The following is a 24,385-nucleotide window of genomic DNA, read 5'->3' as shown; positions in this document are numbered from 1 at the left end:
TAATCTTCTCTTCAAGGTTTTGGATCTTATTCTCGAGGTTGGTTATCTTGGATTCTCGTCGCTCGAGTGTTGCTTTGATATCTTTGATTTCATTTTCTAGAGCAACGATGTAGTCCTTGATATTGTCAGGAATAATCATACCTGAGTTATCATGGATGAATCCTTTGAAGGGAGTGGAGTTGGAGGGGGAGTCAGCCATGTTTGTTGTTGTTGTTCCCTGGGTGGCGGTGGTGAGGGGGGTTGATGATACACCGGCGTCCTGCTGGGTAGACAAGTTGAGTTCTAGGGTCCTTGCTGTTATTCTTTTATTACTGGTGTTGTTTCTTCTGCGATATCCTTTCATAGTATCACTGAAGTAGATACTGTGTAGCAATGGAGGAGAAGGCTTGTTTTCTCGGAGCTTGGGTTAAGTGGTTGTCTGGCAGCGGAGGCAGTGTTTGGGTTAGCAGGGCTGTCTTCCTTAGATCTTCTAATTTTGTCAAGATTTGGGTTACATTCTTAGTATTCTTGGGTCATGTTGTGGTCTACGTGGGTTCATGTAGTTCATGTATTATTCTTAAATCAATCATCAATCAATCGCTCATCAATCATTATCATCATCATCATCCTCCTCCTCCAAAACATTGCTGGGACCTATAAATACTTTGTTTATATTCCAAGGCAGGTGTAAATGTCCACCTGTCAGTATGTTTGTGACAATTTCAGTACCTAATACTAGTGTCAGAACAAAGATTGGTTATAAAGTGACAAGAATTACTACAAATTGTAATTATCAGAACATAAAAATTACATAAAATATGAAGAATAAAAAAAAAGGTACATCGGCATCACTTCTGCAAGCGGCAGGACTCGATGCTGCTGTCACATGAGCATCCAGTGCCAACTTCTCGGCCTCATATCTCCGTAAGTACTGACCCTAAATTTCTTTTTTATTCTATGATACTTAGAAAAAGGTGCTCTTTTTTTTTTCAAAATATTCGGGGCGCTGCGCGAGTGAACGTATATATAGGTTTGGAAAGTTTAAGGGTTAAGGAAGAAGATACTCGGTACTACAGAATCCTGGACTCGCCACTTATCTGTATATCTAACAATTTCAATGGCTTATTGTTGCGATATGGATTATATAACATTGGGTTACTGATCCTTGATGGGTTATCAGTTACTTGGTTGGCTATTGTCTAGGGGGAACTCCATAGCAACAAGGTTTTAGTGCAGCCAATATAGCCTTTTAAAAAGGACTTTGTTAACCTTCTTTCTGTAGGATGGCCAAAACTCAAATAAAATCCGTCTCTTTAATAACAATAAAACGTACATGGGATCATATAGTTATGAGCTATATTTTAATTAAAATAGAGCAATAAAATTGTTTTTTTTCCTTTACACATCAAGGATACTATTTTATATATACAAAACTATTGTTACAACACAAGAGTCTACTAGGAAACAATTCCCAGTAGTAGAGTCAAGCAATCAATGTGTTGCTAAAATACGATTTCAGGTAATATGATCAGTGAACTCTTAGAAATCAGACTAGAAGTGGGAGTACTAGTCAGTGTTGTGAAGCCACTCTGAGCGAGCGTGGGAACCTACTCTGAGCAGGTGCTGTGAACCTACTGACGGTACCACTGAGTGGTAAGCCGACGTCAGGTTGGTCACGTGACTGAGGGAGACCTCAGTACCTGAACTGGTAACCGGCACTTAAACCTAGTGGTTTCCCACTACATGGAAATAATATTAAAGCCTAACAAAACATAATACAATATTAGCATTAATATTAGCCTTAACATATATATATAAAATAAAGGGGCATATCCTATTATAAAATAAAACGGGTATGGCCATACTCGTAACACTTATATAGCATAGATGAACCCTTTGCCAGGAAACTTCATTAACTAACATAACTACATACACACCCGCCCATCCCTTGCAGGTCCATCTCCACCTGACTCTCCACTCTATATATATACAGTGGACCCCCCACCAACGGCGGCATCAAGTAATGGTAAATTCGTCTAATGACGCTCTTTGGCATAAAAAAAAAATGACTCATCTAACGGCGTTCATCTCACTCAGGCCGGAGTGTGGCCTGAGCGGGATCCAAAGAAAGTTTCTAGTGCCAGCCCTGTGATAAAGAAGGAAAGAAACACAATAAAATTCAAGAAAAAACTCGTAGCAAAGTGGAGGAGGAAGAGAGAGGGGAGAATGTGCCTTCTGCAGCGATTCTACGATACTAAAGTAGCAGGTATCGATGAAGGCTATAGTGCCAGCCAGGGATAAAGTGTAGAATTAACAGTGTAGCAAGTAAGTTAAGTGAGTAAGTGATAGAAAAAGACACGAAAGTAACTCTCCAAAGTTGTTGGCTGTGTGAACATATGCCGGCCTGCTATCTTCCACTACCCTAAACCTCTGCCAGCATCTCCTCCATCAAACTAATTGAACTAACATCTCCTCCAAGGTAAGTGTAAATATAAAAGTGTAAGCATAAAAGTAAATATATTAAGTGTAAATATAAAAGGACCCCAATAGAAATATGAAAGTCACTGACTTTTTTGGGTTATCCTAGGTACTTTACACATATGCTGCTATGTATGATAATCTATGTAACTGTATTTGTGTATACCTGAATAAACTTATTTATAAATTAAAATGTAAATATTTCTTATTTATAAATTACATCCATTGCTTAAGTGTGATGGTGTTGGTGGCAGAAGCCTCCACCGCCACCAACACTTACACTATTTACTCCTCTCATAAATTATGATATATTTTATTCATTCTAGAGTATATATCATGTTTCTATGTTATTAATATTGTTTATAATATCATATTAGATGAATTGTGATAGATAAATAAGCCATAGAGATGATATTAGCGTCATATTGAAGCATAATAAACTTGTCTTCCTCTTGCCTCCTACGTGTCTGTCATACACCAACAAGTCCAGTCAATAAAGGAAAGTGTGATGTTAAATGTTCATTTATCCATTTTATTAGTGCTTTATATTTGCCATTGTTTTCTGTATGTATATTTATATTTAATCTTTAAAAAAAAAAATTTTTTGTTAATACTTTTGGCTGTCTGAAACGGATTAATTGGATTTCCATTATTTCTTATGGGGAAAATTAATTCAACTAACGGCAAAATCAACTAACAGCTAGCTCTCTGGAACGGATTAATGCTGTTGGTCGAGGGTCCACTGTATACTCATGCACTCTTTACCTGGGTAGGTCTGTTTATGACTTGATAAAGCTCAGTGTGTTTATTTCCATTGCCTCACTTAGATTTTGCAGCTCAATTTTTGATTACTATACTACAGGATGGATATAAATGCATTGAAAAACATTCAGAGAAGGATAGCAAAGTTAATATACTGTATGTATGAGAAACCCCTCATACGAGGATAGATTGAGAGCCTTGAACCATCACTCTCTTGAGAGACATAAAATGAGGGGAGATATCATTGGAGTTTATAAGTGGATGACATGCATAAACAAAGGCAATATAAAGATCTGAGGATATTGACTCTCATAAGAACTAGAAATAATGGATATTAATTAGATAAATTTATATTTAGAACGGACATAGTAAAGTACTAGTGTTCAAACAGAGTTGTCAATGAGTGAAGTAATCTCCCAAGCAGGGTAATAGAAGCTAGAATCTTGGGTAGCTTTAAAAAGAGATTAGACAAATATATGAGCAGAAAGTCTGGGTTTGATTAGTACCTGAAGTACTGAAGCAAATTCTTGGGTGGCTTTTAGGAAAAGGCTAGACAATTAGGTGGGTGGGAATGGTTGGTTTTGAGAAGAACTTAACTAATATGGGCCAGTAGGCCTGCTGCATTGTTTCTTGATTTTTATGTTCTTATGCTAGTGAGGGGCCTCTTGATCCTTGGATTGAACCTGAATAATTCCCAGGTGTTGTATGACCCCTATGGGTCAATTCTCTGTGACTGAAATTAAATTTTTTTTAAAGCAGGTCATGTGAAAATGAGAGGGACCAACACTAGGGGCAAGCACCAAGGAAGAGAGATAGGATGTTGCTTCAAGGCATGGAACAACAGAGCCATAGCCTGGGATGTTTGAACTGTCCCAGGCCTAGCATGTGAAAGAGGATGTAGTAGGTCATACATAGCTGGCCCAGGCTATGAGCAGATCATCCACCAAGTGGTAGGTCTAGTGCAGGATGGGGCTTGTATGTACGTGATACCCAGGTGATGGAAGGACTTGCAGTATTTAACCTGTCATTAAGAGCTTGAAAGTTTCGTCATTGTAATGCTAGCTTGTCAACCATTCCATTGGGCAACCCCTCTTTCTTAGTTTGCAGGCCTGGCTTCATATGCAAGTTGCTGTTATGAAGTGTCAGTTGTTTTTATGTTTTATAATGTTCAATGTGATTGTTGTGTCTCTTCTTTTTCTATCAGCAAAAGATGAAATATCTTTTGCTTTCAGGCCCTCTCAATGAGGGGGGAGGGGATTCCTTGATGCTCGAGAGGGGCTCTTGAAATAATATAAGAAATTTGGCCTGATATACCCTATAGATTTAGTGATCACCCCATGATCATTATTACATTCATAAGGTCCTACAATGCCAAGGAAGAGAGACAGGTATTCAGGTTCATCAGGGAACCTTTGACCTTTGCTTTGCCTTTGAAGAGTTTCGAGAGTTTATCTATTCTCTGAGCCCAGCCATGGGCTAGGCTCATCTGGTGCTTGCCTGGTCAACCAGGCTCTTGCTGCTGGAGGCCCGCTGCCCCACATATCTATCACAGCCTGGTTGATCTGGCACCTGGTGAAGATACTTGTCCAGTTTCCTCTTGAAGGCTTCTACACTGGTTCCAGCTGTGTTTCTGATATCTTTTGGCAAGATGTTGAATAATCTGGGACCCCGGATGTTGATACAGTGTTTTCTTTTTGTCCCCATTGCACCCTTGCTATTCACTGGGTTTATTTTACACTTCCTCCCATATCTCTCACTCCAGTATGTTATTATGGCAGTGTGCAGATTTGGGACCAAGCCCTCGAGTACCTTCCAGGTATATATTATCATGTACCTATCTTTCCTCCACTCCAATGAATACATGTTCAAGACTTGCAGGCATTCCCAGTAGTTTAGGTGCTTTACAGGCTCAATGTGAGCCATAAACGATCTCTGTATTTGTTCCAGCTCAGATATTTCTCCTGCCTTGAATGGGGCCGTCAGCACTGAGCAATATTCTAAGTGAGGGAGCACTAGCAATTTGAAGAGAGTCACCATTGGCATTATTTCCCTTGTTTTGAAAGTTCTCAATACCCACCCCATCATCTTCCTGGCTGTCGTGATCTTTGTCTTGTTATGGTCTTTAAAAGAAAGGTTCGCTGACATAATTACTCCTAGGTCTTTTACATGTTACTTACGTTCTATTTGGTGACCCTCTTGAGTTTTGTATATAGTGCTCCTTTTGAGTTCTTCATTCTTTCCATACCCAAGCATCCGGAACTTATCACCATTGAACGTCATGTTGTCCTGTACTTTTTCAGTGTCCTCTACTGTACTGACTTTCATGCTTATTTGAGTGTCATCTGCAAATGATGATACAAAAGTGTGCCGGGTGTTTTTGTTTATGTCTGCTATGAGGATGAGAAACAGCAGATGTGCCAGGAGAGTGCCTTGGGGCACTGAGCTTTTGACCTGACTGATGCTGGATCTTGCCCTGTTCACTACTACTTTTTGTGTTCTGTGTGTTAGGAAACCGAAAATCCATCTGCCTACCTTCCCCATAATGCCCATGGCCTTCATTTTGTGCACTATCACTCCATGATCACATTTGTCAAAATCTGTGTAAATCACATCTGCGTTTTGGTCGTCTTCCAGTGCCTCCGTAATTCTGTCATAACGGTTCAGCAGCTGTGACAGACATGATCGTCCTGCTCTAAAACCATGCTGGTTCGGGTTATGTTGGTTGTGCTGGCCCATGAAATTTGTAACCTGCCGTCTCATCACTCTTGCAAAGATTTTTATGATGTGAGAGGTTAGGGCTACTGGTCTGTAATTTTTAGCTAGTGCCCTACTACCTACTACTGTTCTTTTAGGATTTCACTCATTTCCTGTTCGTCGTCAGTATACGAGTCTCCTCTCAGTAGTGGTCCAATTTTACAGGTAGTTCTTAGCTTGGATTTTGTGTAGGAATAGAAATATTTTGGGTTTCTTGCAGTATCCTGTATGGCCCTTTGTTCCTTTTGTACTTCTGTGAGGTATGACATCCTAAGTTTTTGCTCTAATTCAGTGATCTCTCTGCTAAGTCTATCTTTCCTCTGTTGTAGCATATTTGTGTTTTTAAGCAGATCAGTAACCTGTTTTCTTCTTCTGTACCATCTCCTATGCTCTCTCTCTATATCTGATCTTCTGGGTTTCCTCAATAGTACATGTTTCATACATACCGTGGACCCCTGCCTTACGATATTAGTCCGTTTCTGAGAGCTCATCGTAAGCCGAAATTATCGTTAGCCGAATTAATTTTCCCCATAAGAAATAATGGAAATCAAATTAATCCGTTCCTGACACCCCAAAGTATGAAAAAAAAAAAATTTTACCACATGAAATATTAATTTTAATACACACAAACTGAAGAAGACCTGCACAATTACTACTCTACTAAGAATAGAATACATGACACTTACCTTTACTGAAGATCTGGTGATGATTGATGGGATGGGAGGAGGGGAGTGTGTGGAAGTTATTGTTTAGAAGGTGAATCCCCTTCCATTAGGACTTGAGGTAGCAAGTCCTTTTCCAGGGTTACTTCCCTTCTTCTTTTAATGCCACTAGGACCAGCTTGAGAGTCACTGGACCTCTGTTGCACAACAAATCTGTCCATAGAGCTCTGTACCTCCCGTTCCTTAGACTTTCCTAAAATGGGTCATAACATTGTCATTGTACAGGTTACCAACACGGCTTGCAGTAGCTGTTTCAGGGTGATTTTCATCCGTAAAGGTTTGCAGTTCAACCCACTTTGCACACATTTCTTTTTTCAATTCCATACAAATTCTTGCCCTTTTTACCACAGGGATGGCACTAGAAGCTTTCTTGGGGTCCATGGTGACTTATTTTGCAGTTACAAGCACTAAAAACACTGGGATAATGTGAAATGTACCGAATTTATGCGTAGATGCGACTGCACTGGTTGGCTTATAAACACTGGCGCTGACGCCACACATGGGATGCCTCCCGGACGAATCACATAAGGTGAGTTTTTTATCGTGAGGCGAGGCAAAATTTTTGCATTCAAATGCTTCGTATAGCGGATTTAACATAACGCGATGAGTTTGTAAGGCGGGGGTCCACTGTACTTTGTATGCTTCTGTATTCAGCTTCTCTAGGCACTAGTGGGGATTTAGGGTGCTCATGTCTGATTCCCAGAGTATGTCTGATAACTCTTGGTTTATTTTTTCCCTGTCAATTCTATGGTTGTTAAAATTAAACTTACTAAACATCCCGTCTCTAAAATTAGTGAGGCAGTTTCCTACCCCTGAATTAATACTAGTTTGAACCTCTATGATGTTATGATCAGAGTATATTGTTTTTGTAACTGTTATGTCTCTAATCAGTTCCTCGTTGTTTGTAAATATCAAATCCAGGGCATTTTCATTTCTGGTGGGATCAATTACCTGTTGGTTTAGAGAGTACTTTTCACAAAGCCTCATTAGTTCCCTGGTATGTGCCTGTTGAGCCAGGGTACTTCCCGGAGATATTTCTGGTATAACATTATGTTGCGCCATCTTCCATTTTACATGAGGGAGATTAAAATCTCCAAGGAGTAAAATATTTGGTGTAGGATTTTCTAGCCTATCCAGATAGCTATCTATCTTACTTAACTGATTTGTGAATTCCTCAGCAGTTGCTGATGGTGGTTTGTATACTAGAATAATTACCAAATTCCTATTTTCAACTTTATTGCCTAGAATTTCTAGTACAGTAGGGTTAGGTTCCAGGCTGTCGCCGGAAAGCAGACATCGCTGGAAGGCAGAACACCATTTTTTCTATTTATAAATGCATATAAATGCCAGACAACACGTTTACACTAAATTATATTAAGTTAGTAATAGAACCAGGCATTAAAAACACACAAAGTAAAATACATTCACAGTAAACTCATTACTTATCTTAAAGTATTTGTAATCTTAATATAGGGAGAGAGGTGAGTAGTACTTATTTGTAGGAAGTCAGGTGCAGGTAGCCCTGGCTCCGTCTCATACTAAATATACGATATTTAAAACATCCCAGAGAGGTAAAATACACATACAGTACACTCATTATTTACCTTAAAATATGTGTAGTCTTAATATAGGAAGAGAGGTGAGTAGTATTTATTTGTTGGAAGTCAGTGTAGGTAGCCGGTAGGTGTAGCCCGCCTGGGCTACACCTACCGGCTACCTACACTGTGGTCCAAAAGCCATATTATTAACATTGACATGCCTTGTTCACTGAATTTAATCATTTCTAACAACTACCTTTAGATGCCATCATAAACGAAGGTAGAAGTAATGAATAATTCATGCTGAAAATTGTAAACAAAAGCGGAGTGAGGGAGTGGCTGGGCCAAACGCAGATTCATACACATTTTCTCTGATGGCTGAGCAGAGAAAACGTAATGTTGTCCCTCCACCCGGCTACCACACAGGTCCACAAGTATTATTATCAGAGCACACATAAAATATGCAATAAATGCCAGACAACAAGTTTACACTAACTTATATTAAGTTAGCAATAGAAATAAGCATTAAAAGCACAATAAAAGGTAAGATACACTTATTACTTACCTTAAAATATTAATATTAATGTGTGAGAGGTGAGTAGCAGGGTGTTTATTGAATAAAATCAGAATGGCACACCATCATCCTCTAACTTGGCACTTAAAGCAAGAGGCTTACGACTTCTCTTTTTATCACAGCTAACCTTAGACGCCATCGTCAATGAGAGCCAACTAGTTAACGAGAGAGAGAACGAGATACAGAATTGAGACAATTTAAGAACACAAACTGAACAGGTAGTGGACGATCACTTGGTCAGGCGAAATAAATGCGTATTAATGTGTGTCTACTTTTAGTTCATTCACGTCCATTTTTAAGAGTTTGTAAAACATTTACCTGAATATTTTTTTTTATTATAATAACAGTTACCTCACAATACAAATACTCTTACATTGTGTACAAGTTGTACAAGTTAGTTCAGAATAAACAAACAGCAACACACCATTTTTAGAATGAATGAAGATATTATTATTATTATAAAAAGCACTAAACCCACAAGGGTCGTGAATTGCTATATATAGAGTAAAGGCATACGAAAAGAATATTTTTCTACAGGTATCCCCCAATATGAAAGTTAAGACACATGTGCAACATCTGGATATCTTTATTGTAGACGTTTCGCCAACCAGTGGCTTTATCAATACAGATTCTAGGACATAATAGGAAGACAGTAGAACTATATACAAAAGATGAGGTAATCAGCCCCTCGGCCTTGGAGTTAGTGTTCACAGCATCGTGGTGGAGGAGAATCTGGAGAAAAGGCAAGAAGACTGGCGGTTATATACGCGTCAGTGGATAGGGACGGGCAGCAGACGAGGGCAGTCACTGGTAGGCGGGATTCCCCAGTGGAAGTAGGTCCTTCCCAAAGAGATGGGTTAGTTGCAGAAGCCGTGAAGAAGGTCCTTCTTCACGGCTTCTGCAACTAACCCATCTCTTTGGGAAGGACCTACTTCCACTGGGGAATCCCGCCTACCAGTGACTGCCCTCGTCTGCTGCCCGTCCCTATCCACCGACGCGTATATAACCGCCAGTCTTCTTGCCTTTTCTCCAGATTCTCCTCCACCACGATGCTGTGAACACTAACTCCAAGGCCGAGGGACTGATTACCTCATCTTTTGTATATAGTTCTACTGTCTTCCTATTATGTCCTAGAATCTGTATTGATAAAGCCACTGGTTGGCGAAACGTCTACAATAAAGATATCCAGATGTTGCACATGTGTCTTAACTTTCATATTGTCGGTATTTTATACCTTTCTTGCACAGGTATCCCCCAGTTTGACTAGAGAAAACGTAATTCTTCCGACACTACCTACGCAACCGCTTTGTAAACAAATCTCATATTTACGTAAATTTTTATTCTGTGAGTGTATGTATTATGTTTATATGCTATGTAATGGGTTTCATATATAATTTTGAGGAAAATATCATAGATGGATTAATGAAAATGCCTATATTGATGTAAAATAAGACATTTAGTGTGCCCAAGAGTGATTATTATTACGTAGTATTGGCATCATGAGTAGAGAGAGACTTAGCGATTTTAATGTGTACCTGCACACCAGCGCAGTGTGTAAGTATATTTAGGTACAGGTACACATAAGTATAATTATCAGAGTACATATAAAACATGCAGTAACTTTAAAGCACTTGAAATTTTGGAAAGTTTCCAGACAAAATAGATGAGGTCACGGAAAATGTAAACAAACCGGGTGGGGGACGCCGTATTTGAAAGACCGCTTGCCGTATAGCAAATTTTGGTCATAATTCGACAACGCCATAAGGCGAAATGCCGTAAAGCGGGGCCTTACTGTATATCATTCATAGAATTCAGCACTTCTGTGCAACAGAAAGTATCCTTTACATAGATTCCTACTCCTCCCTGTGAACTACAGTGGACCCCCGCATAACGATGGCATCACATAGCGATTTTTCCGCATAACGATTACTTTTATCACAAAATTTTTGCCGCGCATACCGATTAAAAACCCGCTTACCGATTTTCGTCCGAGACGCGTCCAATGTGCCCTCACATGTGCCGGCCGTCCCATTGTTTACCAGCCAGCCTCCGCGGTAACATCCAAGCATACACTCGGAATATTTCGTATTATTACAGTGTTTTCGGTGCTGTTTCTGGAAAATAAGTGACCATGGGCCCCAAGAAAGCTTCTAGTGCCAACCCTGTGGTAAAAAGGGTGAGAATTAGTATGGAAATTAAGAAAGATTTTGAAGGGTTTGGGGCTAACCCTGAGAAGCCTATGCCAGTTGTGGAATCCATTGTGCCTACTTCAAAGATTAAGGAAATGTGTGCACAGTGGGTTGAACTGCAAACCTTTATAGATGAAAATCACCCTGACACAGCTGTTGCAAGCCGTGCTGGTGACTATTTCAATGACAATGTTATGGCCCATTTTAGGAAAGTCTTGAAGGAACGGGAGGTACAGAGCTCTATGGACAGATTTGTTGTGCGACAGAGGTCCAGTGACTCTCAAGCTGGTCCTAGTGGCATTAAAAGAAGAAGGGAAGTAACCCCAGAAAAGGACTTGCTACCTCAAGTCCTAATGGAAGGGGATTCCCCTTCTAAACAGTAAGAAGATAATGCTCTCCCCTCCTCCCATCCCATCAATCATCACCAGATCTTCAATAAAAGTAAGTGTCATGTAATTGTGCATGCCTTTTTCAGTTTGTGTGTATTAAAATTAACATTTCATGTGGTAAAAAAAAATTTTTTTCATACTTTTGGGCGTCTTGCACGGATTAATTTTATTTCCATTATTTCTTATGGGGAAAATTCATTCGCATAACGATTATTTCGCATAACGATGAGCCCTCTTGCACGGATTAAAATCGTTAACCGGGGGTCCACTGTATTGATTCTATCACATCTATACATGCTGTAGTTTTCTATCTATCTCTCTGTCCAAAACATCCCTTGTATGTGTTACTGTAAATGCTCCAAACATGGCATTTGCTTCTGTTAGGAGCCCACTGACATAACTAACTCATTTTAGTTTGACTTCAAACCCTGAATATTTGCAAATATGAAGCAGGAATTACCATGTGGGATGTTTTGTCTCGCTTTGCGTTTCATTAGTACCACTGGTGGTGTACTACCTGGTATGTCCCCTGGTGTACACGCCCCTGGTTTCTCCAGTACTGCCTCTTCAAGGGGGGCTCCTTGGCATGGTGAAGAGGCTCTTGGTCTGAGGAATTAGACCTGTCGGTCTCCTTCCTCAGACCGAACCTAATTACCCCCCAATCCCCCCTTCCCTATCCCATCCTCCCCTTTTCCCTTTCCTCCTCCCCCTCGCCACCCCTCCCTTTTGCCCTTCCTCTTTTTGGGCTTTGGGATTTTTCCCACAGGCGCGCTAGTTCCTAGGTAGGGGAAAGGGTACCGGGGTCCATCCCATTCCATTGAGGTTCTTGGCGGTGGCGTAGTTTGCCATGGAATCTGGATCGCCTGGGGATGTCCCGATCCCTCTCCGGTATTCCAGAGAGTGGCTTTGGGTGTCTTTCGGGCGACGGGTGTGTCTCTGGAAGCCACCTTTCGGATTCCGGGGGTGGTGGCCGAAGGAGGTATGCTTTGTGGCAGATATCCGGCCGCCCTCTCTTTTGTCCACCGAGGTAGCTCGGCAGATGTGAGGTTGCTATCCCGGATTGCTGGTTTACTGGCATGATGGGTAGGGTATGGCACGGGTTCCACGCTGCATCTACGCTACTTGCGGTGCTGAGGTCCTCTTGGGCGCGGAGGGAGATTTCTGGCCCTTTCATTCCTCCTAGGACCTATCCCTCCCCGGTCCCCCCTTTTTTTATTCTTTTTTTATTTTTTTTTTATTTTTTTTCTTAAAAACAAAAAGAAAGAAGTAACCTAACCATGGCAGCACCAGTCCATGAACCTGGTATCCCCGGGCCCCTTCTTGATACCGCACCCCGTTCTGACCCCGCCTCATCTTTGGACCACTCTTCGGACACTCCTCATGCCTCTGTACCTCCTGCCAGTGCTGTTTCCTCACCCGCTTCAGGTACCGAGGTCTCGACAGACTCCTTTGATTTATCTGACCTCCGCTCTCCTTTAATTATGCTTCCGGCCTCTCCCTCTACGGTGCGGCAATTTTCGAATCGCCGGCCCATTCCACATCGGACCAACTCTGGTCCCACGCCTAAACGCCAACGACAATTACCTGCTGATGATACTTCTCCACCTTCTCATTCTTCTCAGAAAAGATCGACACGTCCTGCACTCCCTTTCCAAGCTCAGTTTCAGACTGCACAATGGACTAAATTCTTCACTTTACGACCGACTTCCTCTACCGCCTATCTTTCCGACCACAGTATTGGCAAGGCACTCCTACGCCATGTTGGTAAAGATATTTCTTTTCATGCTTTTAAAAGCGGTACGCGCATCATCACTGTACAGAATGCTACCCAAGCTCATGATTTTTCTCTTCTTTCCCATATAGATACTGTTCCTGTCACTATTGAAAAACATCATTCCCTCAATTCTTGTAGTGGTACCGTCATTCTGCCCCATACCATAGTTCGACAAAATTTCCAGACATGTGGCAATGACATTCTTGAACAGCTGGAACTCCAAGATCTCCCAATCCTCAAGGTAGACACTTATGTTCTTCCTGTCCGCGGGCGGAGACGATACCCTAGCAATGTGGCTCGTTTAACTTTTGACAGCCGTGAACTCCCATCCTCAGTTTATGTAGCAGGACATCGGTTACAAGTTCAAAAGGTGACCCCTACACCGCAACAGTGTAGAAATTGCTGGCGATTTGGCCATCCAGCGAAATATTGCAGATCCATAGCCAAATGCCCAGTCTGTGGTGCCGATGACCATTCTAATACATCTTGCAATCGACCTCCCTCTTGCCTTAATTCTCATGAGGCTCACCCTTTGTACTCTCGCCGTTGCCAAGTCTACTTAAATGAGCGGGAAATCTGTTACCTCAAAGAGGCAGAAGGTCTCCCTTATGCCATGGCAGTTTCTCATCTCCGCCTCCAAGGGAGACTACCTCGTGTTTCTTATTCCCGTGTTTCAAAACGTCCCCCCCACTTCTGGGGTCCCATCTTCTGCAGCCTCCTCTGTGGTTACCTCTCCCATAGTCACTCCTGTATCTAATTCTTTTGCTGTCCTAGGCTCAGACGTCCCTACTTCATCGCCTCAGTCTGTTCTCGCTTCTTCGTGTTCTCCCTCACAAGCCTCAGTATCGACGAGACCTCGTAAGACACCTCCTCCCAATCATCCCTCTACTTCTCAGAAGTCAAAAAAACGTCCTTTAACCCCACCTTTCCTGTCTCTGTACAGGGTTCTTCCCCTCTCACTGGCTCTGTTACAAGTGTAGAGGTTCACCCTCCTCCTCGTACTATACCTACCTCCCCTGTTCCCTCCCAAGTTTCTTCCTCTTCTGCCACCTCCCAGGTTTCTGCCTCTTCTGTCCCCTTCCACACTTCTTCTCCAGTTCCCTCCACCCTTTTGCCCCCCCCCCCCGTACCTTGGTACAGTCCATTACAGTTCCAATCTTTACTCATCCTCCCCCTACCATCTCCAATATTGTCTCCCATACGACGTCTCTGAATTCCAAAACACTTGAAGCAATCTCTGAATATATTGCAGAGACCAAACCATCAATGGACAGTGATCCACCCTCTATTCCTTCTCTCTCCTCTCCTCCATCTGCAACTCCTTTCTTCACAGCGCACCGTTCCTTTGCTGCTTGGACATTTTCCGCTGCCTTCGCATGTGGACTTTTCTAACCCCTCTAGTCCATAGGAACCCTTACCTGTGGATTTCAAGTATCTTTATCATTGCCAATCATGGCCTATTTACAGTGGAATATACGCAGCCTCAGGGGTAATCAGGGTGAGCTTCAGATGTTACTCTCCCAGTTTTTCCCTGTTGGTGTTTGCTTACAGGAATCAAAATTACATTCTGCTGTTATCTCTCCCATCTCAGGCTATAATTTATTGTATTCTTCAGATCCTTTTCCTGATGGGACCTTTAATGAAAGTGCCCTTCTACGCACTGATATTCCGCACCATCAGCTATTTGTTCGTACTTTGCTGCATTACAGAGCAGCCCGTATCCACTTACATAGGTGGTATACGCTCTGTTCTTTATCTCTCTCTCCTTCTTGGGCATTATCTATTCCGGATATTGCCTTTCTTGTTTCGTCATTACCACCACCGATTCTGTTACTTGGCAATTTTAATGCCCATCATTTCCTCTGGGGGGGTCTCACTGTGATTCCCGTGGCATTCAGTTAGAGGCTTTTCTTGCCACCCACCCCCTCCATGTTTTAAATACAGGTACTCACACCCGTTTTGATCCTCGGACTCATACTCTCTCTTGCAACTATTTCTCAGTCTGCTCTTCCTCTGCCGCATTAGACTTCACCTGGTCTGTTCTCCTGGATTTACATGACAGTGATCATTTCCCAATCATTCTTACTTCCCCTTCATATTCACCACCTCTTCGTATCCCACGCTGGCAATTTGATCAAGCAAATAGAAACCTTTACTCACAACTAACTGTTTTTAGTGAGGTTCCTACTTCATCCTCCACTGATGAGCTTTTACACCTCTTCGCGTCCTCCGTTTTAACCGCAGCTTCTCATTCTATACCCCAAACTTCGGGCAGACATTCTCAGAAATGCGTGCCTTGGTGGTCTCCTGCTTGTGCTCGTGCAGTACGTTTGAAATGCACTGCATGGGGCAGGTACCGGTACAATAGAACCACGGAGAGACTTCTTGATTTTAAGCAGAAGCGTGCGATCGCTCGCCGTGTCATCTGTGATACTAAACGCACTTGCTGGCGAGATTATGTCTCCACCATCACCTCTGCTTCCTCTATGAGTGCAGTCTGGAAAAAAGTACAAAAACTGAGTGGTAAATATTCTCCTGACCCGGCTCCTGTTCTGCGGGTTGCCGTTGTTGATTTAGCAAACCCACTAGATGTTGCCAATGAAATTGGCAATCATCTGGTCTGTATTTCTCAGGGGCTCCATCTATGCCCCTCATTTCTTTCCTCAAAGTCTGCCAGAGAGTTAGCACCCTTGGACTTTTCTTCTCTCAGAGAAGAACAATATAATGTGCCTTTTACACTTCAAGAACTGGAGGCAACACTTTCAGCTTGCCGATCATCGGCAGCTGGGCCCAACAACATTCATATTTGTATGCTACAACATTTACATCAGTCAGCCCTTGCAGTCCTATTATGCCTTTTCAATCTTATTTGGTCACAAGGAGTTCTTCCACAGCTGTGGAAATCTGCCATTGTTCTCCCTTTCTGCAAACCAGGCACTACGGGACATGAAGCCTCCCACTATCGTCCCATTGCTCTTACCAGTGCAGTTTGCAAAGTAATGGAACGCCTAGTAAATAGACGTTTAGTGTGGTATTTAGAGAGACACAACAGTCTCTCCACTCGTCAATATGGCTTTCGTAAGAGACGTTCTACCACAGACCCCTTACTACGCTTGGATACATATGCTCGTAATGCCTTTGCGAATAACCACTCAGTTATTGCCATATTTTTTGACCTTGAGAAGGCGTATGACACAACTTGGAGGTATGATATTTTGGCCCAAGCCCACTCCTTAGGCCTCCGAGGCAATCTACCATCCTTCCTTAAGAACTTTTTAACTGATAGACATTTCCGTGTTCGGGTTAATAATGTGCTCTCCCCGGACTTTATCCAAGCTGAAGGTGTCCCCTAGGGATGTGTTCTGAGCACAACACTTTTTCTCCTTGCTATTAATGATTTGGCCTCTAGTCTTCCATCAAATATTTGGTCATCACTATGTTGATGACTTCGCTATTGCCTGTGCAGGTGCTGACTGTCACCTCATTACAGTTTCTCTCCAGCATGCGGTCGACCATATTTCCAATTGGGCCACCACACATGGGTTTAAATTTTCCAGCACTAAAACCCACCAAATTAATTTCACTCGACGCTATGTCATCTTCGATCATCCTTTGTACCTCTATGGCTCCCGTATCCCTGAACGTGATACAGTCAAGTTTCTGGGCCTCCTCTTTGACCGTAGGTTATCCTGGAAACCTCACATTACCTCTCTGAAGGCAACTTGTCACAGCCAGCTGAACCTTCTTAAAACCCTTGCTCATCTTTCATGGGGAGCTGATCGTCGAACCCTCCTTCGCCTACATTCCACCCTCATTTCATCAAAACTTGATTATGGTGACCAGATCTATTCAGCGGCATCTCCTGCTACTTTCTCTAGCCTTAACCCCATTCATCACCAAGGATTACGTTTATGCCTTGGTGCTTTTCTCTCTTCCCCTGTTGAGAGCCTCTATGCAGAAGCGAAAGTTCCATCCTTATCCGATTGCCGTGATGCCCATTGCCTTCGCTACTATGTACGCTCTCATGATCTCCGCAATCCTTCCATTTATAGAATGGTCACCGATATTAGTAGACATTCTTTATTTGTTCGCTGCCCCTGTTTACTCCGTCCCTTCTCTCTTCGCCTTCATTCGCTCTTGTCTTCTCTTCAATTACCACCTTTCTATGTTCATGTAGCATCTCACTTTTCCCTACCCCCCTGGGAAGTTCCAGCTGTTCGAGTCTGTTCTTTCTCTCTCCCTTGCTCGAAAGCCCAACTGTCTATGGTCGCTTCCCGCTCTCTTTTTCTTGACCACTTCCACTCTCATTCTCATGCCATTGCTGTGTACACAGATGGCTCTAAGTCTTCTGACGGCGTAGGATTCGCAGCAGTGTTTCCAGACAGCGTCGTACGAGGGCATTTACTATCTTCGGCTAGTATTTTTACTGCTGAATTGTATGCCATCCTTGCAGCACTTATCCGTATTGCATCTATGCCTGTGTCATCATTTGTGGTTGTCTCAGACTCCCTTAGTGCTTTACAGGCTATACAGAAATTTGATACACCTCACCCCTTAGTCCTCCGTATCCAACTTTGGCTACGCCGCATCTTTACCAAGCATAAAGATATTGTTTTTTGTTGGGTCCCTGGTCATGTTGACGTACAGGGCAATGAACAGGCAGACACTGCTGCGAGGTCAGCAGTACATGACCTACCAGTTTCATATAGAGGTATTCCATTTACGGACTATTTTGCTGCAATATCTTCCCACCTTCACACCCGTTGGCAACAAGGTTGGTCTACTATGCTCGGTAACAAACTTCTATCTATTAAACCGAGTATAGATTACTGGCCGTCTTCTTATCACCAGTGTCGAGGTTGGGAGACTACTCTCTCCCGTCTTCGCATTGGCCATACTCGTCTTACTCATGGATATCTCATGGAGAGGCGCCCTGCTCCTCTCTGTGAGAATTGCCAGGCTCTATTATCAGTCAGCCACATTCTGTTGGACTGCCCTCTTTATCAACGAGCATGCAGAATTTACCTCCATCGTCGTCTTCGCTCCGCTGCTCTCTCTTTACCTTCCTTTCTCACTGATGGACCCACCTTTCATCTGGACTCTCTCATTGACTTTTTGACAACAACTGACTTACTTCACAAACTCTGATGATACCTTCAGCCCTTTGTACCTCAATCTCTTGGTACCCTCTACTCCCGTACTATCCCCTGCCCCGCTGTTTTCTGTAACCTACTGATCATCCCTCCTCCCTTCTGCCACCCAATACCCTCGCTTCCTTCCCTACCCTGCAGCGCTGTATAGCTCTTGTGGCTTAGCGCTTCTTTTTGATAATAATAATAATAATTCTCCAGTACTGGCTTTGCATTTGGTTGCTTATTCAGCCTTGATGGGCTGATGCCTGGTTTGGTATGCCCCATTTTACTGCCCACCTGTCCTTTCTGTACCATTCCCCCTGTTTGTCTCTTCCTTTGTTTTGATCTTTTTGTCTAAAAAAGAATGCTGTTCAATTTCCCTTTCTCTGCTAACTCTGTAGCACCACGTTCCTTTTATAAGGTGGTCTGGGCATCTCAGGTCATAACATTCTCTGGATTGCCTGCATTGTTTATTCTGGACCCTATTTTGAAACTGGAATATTTTGAACTTTGCATTAACCCTTTGACTGTCGCGGTCGTATATGTACGTCATGGGAGATACCGTGTTTGACGTATCTATACGCATAAATTCTAGCGGCTTCAAATCGAGCGGGAGAGGGCTGGTAGGCCTACACGAGAGAGAATGGGTCTCAGTGGTCGGTGTGCACCCTGTGAAAAAAATCTGGGACTCAGCGGTGCATTGTGGGAACGCCATCTTGGTAGTCCATTTTCACCATGCCTCGCGGTAAGAAGTTCCTCACTCCTCGGCGGATTGGAGGTCTTTTGTTCCCAAGTGATAGCTCAAACAGTGATGATAGTGTCAGTGAAAGTGAATTCCATGGTTTTGAAGCGGGTGTGACCGAGAAAATTACCCAGGATAACATAATTAGTGATGAAAACCCAGATGACCCACAACCATCCACCTCTGGTGCTAGGCCGGCTCGTTCATATTCACCTGTACCAGGACGAAAGAGGAAACTATTTGCCCGTGTACAAGACTCAGATGTGAGCAGTGCAAGTGATAGTGATAGTGATTTCAAGGTTATTGAAAGCACTTCTAGTTGTGACAGTGAGGGTGAATATTCCCCAGTGAAACGGCAGTATGTACGACGTCGCATGCGGTCTGGTAGTGTGCCATATGCTCTTCCAAGAGGAAGGAGTACATCTCGGAGCACATCCCGTGGCCCTACACCACGTCCTGATAGTGAAGATGACGATATTGTTACGATGGGTATAAATGATGTGAGTGAGGCAGCAGGCGGTGGTGGTGATAGTGACGGTGCCATGAGTCATGTGACACCAGCAGCGGGCCACGCTAGTGCCCGCGCTGCTGACTCTGCACAACTACAACCTGCTTCGGCCGACCCCACACTCTCACAACCACAACCACAACCTGCACAACCACAACGACATTACAATATCCAGAACGCACCAGCTGACCGCATCTGGGATTGGCATCAAGATGACGAGTTTGTTCCCAATCCCCATGACTTTGATGAAGGACAAAGTGGAATACGGCCATCATGTACACTTGGGAACAATCCCACTGAACTGGAATGCTTTCAGTTGTTCTTCGATGAACCCCTGATGGACATTATTGTCAGGGAAAGCAATACATACTATGAGTACACCATGGCAAACACTATGCTTTCACCAAGATCACGCCTACACCAGTGGAAGGACACAACTGTGGCAGAGATGTATCTGTTCTTTGCCACAATAATGCTTATGCCACATGTGTATAAGCATAGTGTCAGCACATACTGGGCGACAGACCGCCTGATTTCAACCCCTGCTTTCAGTGACATTATACCAGTGAATAGATTTGTGTTACTGTTACGTATGTTACACTTTTCAGACAAAACCAGGCCTGACAGAAGCGACAGGTTATATAAGATCAGACGTGTGTTTATGTACCTGAAACAAAAGTGCTGTATGTATTTTTATCCCTTCAGGAAGCTTGTTATTGATGAGTCTTTGATTTTGTTCAAAGGAAGACTCTCATTCAAGCAGTATATACCAAGCAAGAGGAAACGCTTTGGTATAAAGTTATTTGTTCTGTGTGATTGCAAAACTGGTCTGGTTTTGGATATAATTGTGTACACTGGCGGTAAAACAATGGAAGATACCAGGAAGTTACTGGGTATCTCTGGTGATGTGGTTAGAACAATGATGGAGCCATATCTTGGTAAGGGGCATATTTTATATACTGACAACTGGTACACAAGCCCTATACTCAGTGATTTCTTGCGAGTGAACATGACAGATGTGTGTGGCACAGTGCGTAGAAGTCGTAAACATATGCCTAGGTTCGAAGCTGGCAGTCGTAGAGGTGAAGTGCAGGTGTTTGCTGCCAATGACATCATGGCATTTCGGTGGCATGACAAACGTGATGTCACACTGCTGACATCAGTTCACCGACACGAAATGGTAGAGACTGGCAAGCAGAATAGAGAGACCAAAGAACCTATTGTAAAACCTGCAGCTGTGATGGATTACAACCTCAATATGCGCTTAGTGGACAAATGTGACATGCAGATTGGGTTTGCTGACTGTGTTCGCAAGAGTTATAAGTGGTACATAAAACTGTTTTTCCATCTTCTTGACATTTCCATGCTGAATGCTTATAATATGTATAAGTTGAAGACCAAGAACAAACCCAAATATGGTGAATTTTGTTTGTCAGTCATCAGACAAATAATATTCAAGTACCAAGAAACAACACCTGCAATAGACCAGCGCCCACGAAATTATCAACACATGTCCTCTCGTCTGAGGCCTGGTGATCACTACCCCATACCACTGCCTGCTACTACTGCCAAGAAAAATGCTCAGAAGAGGTGTTTTGTCTGTGGACATACCACAAAACGCCAACAAAAACGCAGAGACACACGTTTTATGTGTGAGGAGTGTAAGACACCATTGTGCTTATACCCATGTTTCAAAGAATTCCACAAGCTGCAGCACTTCTAATAAAGTGTCCAGTGATTGTACATATGTATATATATTATAAAGCAATCGTAATAAACATTTGTTTACATTGTTTGTTTGTGTAAACAAGTTTTAGCAACATTATAATGATACGAGTGTTTTTGCTATAATTGTGTTACATTCAACGAGTGTATATTTGAACATTGCACAATAATTTGGTCTCACAGGCCACAAAAGTTATGTGAAAAAATAAAATAGTGAAAAAAACAAGAAACCATCGAATACAAGTAAATAAAAGTTTACCGGGTGAGCGGCAGTCGCCGCTGTTGCCGCCAGCAGATCAATTTCAGCAAACTTCAGGACTCTATATCTCGGTAAGTACTGATGGGAAAAATTTTTTTTTGGGACTAAAACAATCAGAAAAATAATCTTAACATTTTCATAAGAAAAAATAATTTTTTTTTTTTTCGAATATTTTGCGACACCAGAAACAACTTCAGGATTTGGCCCTTCGACAGTCAAAGGGTTAAATTGGCCAAATTACCGATTTCCAATCACTTTATTTTGTAGTTGAAACAGTTGACTTGGCAATTTCTTGTGCTCAATCGATAGAATAGAAGTAATACTAGCGAAATAGCTAAGAATTTGGCCGACTGGAATAATGTAATTTATAACGAGATTATTTGGTGTTCTGGTAGCGGGGAGTAAATGATACGTCTTCGGAGGCTTCTTACTTTATTGTAAAGTCATGGTGGGTACACAGTGTTGTGCCCATGGCCCGGGAGGGCCATCCCACGAGGGAGAGCTACTAGGCCTTGTGTCTTCCTGCTAGGCCGCTGTGTGAGTGAGACAGTGTGTGGGCCCAGCATCCCACTGACCTGGACAGGCCCAGAGGGCAGCACCTTAGTGGCGCGAAATATGGACTAAGCTGGCAGACAGCATAGGCTGTCTAAGCAGACAGTACAGGCTGTCTACATACGCTCGGCCACCTACCACATGGTCGACCCGACCATGTCTGGCGGTAAAAATAACTCGGTCTCTCTCTCGTAGGAACAGAGCACAACACAAAATAAAAACATATATATACATATGAACATGTAAAAAAAAACTTCCTACAGGGAGGGAAGAAAAAAACATGTGGGGTGTGCTAAACATCGTGGTCATAGGCAGTGAGCGTCGAAGGGCATCACTGCACACCTTCCTGCGTCTGGACAGATACTGCAACACGGGAGACATCGCTGCGGCTGAGCTGTGACATAATAGGGTACGGTCTCCTCTGGAACGGTGAAGCAGTCATCGTAGGAGTCGCAGGTTTTCACTCAACCTGGGGCACGACATGCTGGTGCCCTTGAGTGAGGCATCGACAAAACTCGGCAAGACTTCTGGCAAGCGACTCAGGAGGACACTTCTCGACTGGTACTGTCGCTGGGCTGTCACTGTCGGCGAGCGTGGAGCGAGTTGTGGAGCGAGTCGTGGCAGAGACGACTGGGCGAAACATCTGGGAGTTGTAACATCATACACCAGACATCTTCTTTGTGCAGGCTGCTCACTGAAGCTTGACACGAGGCTGACACAGCGCCTGCCGACAGGGCTAACTGCGGCTTGACGAGTGTCATTCTCTCAGCAGTTGGAGTTATAGCAGAGGTTAGTCTAAGCGTCCCAAGACTTGTTTCTCTATATATAACTGCATTCTGAAGGTCTGGAGGTGAAGTGAAACAAATCTCGATGGGAATGGTAGCAGGTACGATTCTGCAGAACTTCTATGAGCGACGAGCATAAGAGCTTTCTGTACAAGGGGGCTCGGGCTCAGGGCTGTCTGATAACAGCTGTCAAACACACTGGTCACATTGGGTGACTTAGCACAGTGGTGCTACTCAGGTCTGGCTCAGACCTCACTGGACACACGGAAACTACACACACCCGCGGTACATGCAGTACACTAACATGTGAGAACACTGGCTGAAAGGAATTAATTAACACACGACATATATCTTCTCTCAATCTTCTCGACAATACTGAAATAATTACTAGAAACACTCGATGGTGACATCATGTGATGCCAGGTGTGACGTCGCGAGGTGACGTCAGCAGCACTGTGACGTCAGCAGACATCTCGAGGTAACGTCAGGCAGACATTGTGACGTCATGAAGTCGGGCAGCATCGTCGGTGACGTCAATGTGATGCAGACCACAGCATGTGACCTGGGACATCTGGTAACTCACATGGCTTGTAGATCCTCGTGACATTGCCCACACCCAACGTGGCGTCGGGATCCACGTGGCTTGCTGATCTACGTGGCATGCTGATCCGCGTGGCCTTGGGCACTCGTATACACAGCACTGGCAAAGAATTCACACGAAAAACAGCAGAAAACACAGCAGAGGAGTGAGTACATAGCGGTGGAGTGTATGGTAGACGGGCGAGCATGGGCAAGGTGAGGAACGGCCACTTCCTCCTCCCCCACCCACAAACACGTGGAGAAGCTCACACTGGATGCAGAAATGACCACAAAACTTGCCTCTGGCTTGCTCAAACAGCTGTGTTGAGCTGAACAACAACAGCAACATTCAAGTGATGCTGAACACGTGACTTGAGAAACAGCATGGGACGCTGTAGCGTGGGGTCACTGGGATGCCACTTAAAATTCTCGAAGAAATTTGGCAAATTTCGGCTGGATCCTGCTTGTACCTGTGTCTGAATGCTGAAACGTGCAGACATGACTTCAGGATAACTCGTTGAGAGACGGATCCTTCTTGCATGGGATGAAGAAGTGAAGATGACTTCATTCCTTCCTTCCTCTCTCCGGGCAAACACAACTGCTGCGACCGCCGCTTCCCACCATTTATAACCAGTTTGTTTGGTGATGCTGGTAGCGGGGTGGTAAATTATAAATGTCTTCGGAGGTTTCTTACTTTATTGTTAGGCCGTGGTGGGTACACAGGCTTGTGTGTTGTGCCCATGGCCCGGGAGGGCCATCCCACGAGAGAGAGCTACTAGGCCTTGTGCGAGTGAGACAGTGTGTGGGCCCAGCATCCCACTGACCTGGACAGGCCCAGAGGGCAGCACCTTAGTGGCACGAAATATGGACAAAGCTGGCAGACAGCATAGGCTGTCTATGCAGACAGTACAGGCTGTCTACAAATTGGCCTAAAAAGGGAGTCA

The 24,385-nt window shown here is 43.4% G+C and overlaps 1 protein-coding gene across 1 annotated transcript in view; it reads right to left on the bottom strand.

The window, feature by feature from the left end:
• Positions 1-732: 732 nt before the first annotated feature.
• Positions 733-24,385, bottom strand: part of LOC128696152 (protein mono-ADP-ribosyltransferase PARP3) — a gene marked incomplete at its 5' end in the record, with an annotated part of 51,722 nt that continues 28,069 nt past the window's right edge. The window contains 1 exon segment of the mRNA XM_053787301.2: positions 733-2,125. Within this exon segment, the coding sequence (XP_053643276.2) occupies positions 2,073-2,125 (53 nt within the window).

The sequence above is a fragment of the Cherax quadricarinatus genome, chromosome 48, assembly GCF_038502225.1.
Source record: "Cherax quadricarinatus isolate ZL_2023a chromosome 48, ASM3850222v1, whole genome shotgun sequence".
In the NCBI taxonomy this organism is placed as follows: Eukaryota; Metazoa; Arthropoda; class Malacostraca; order Decapoda; family Parastacidae; genus Cherax; species Cherax quadricarinatus.
The sequence above is the reverse complement of the archived record's forward strand: the minus strand, read 5'-3'. Positions and strand labels throughout refer to the sequence as shown.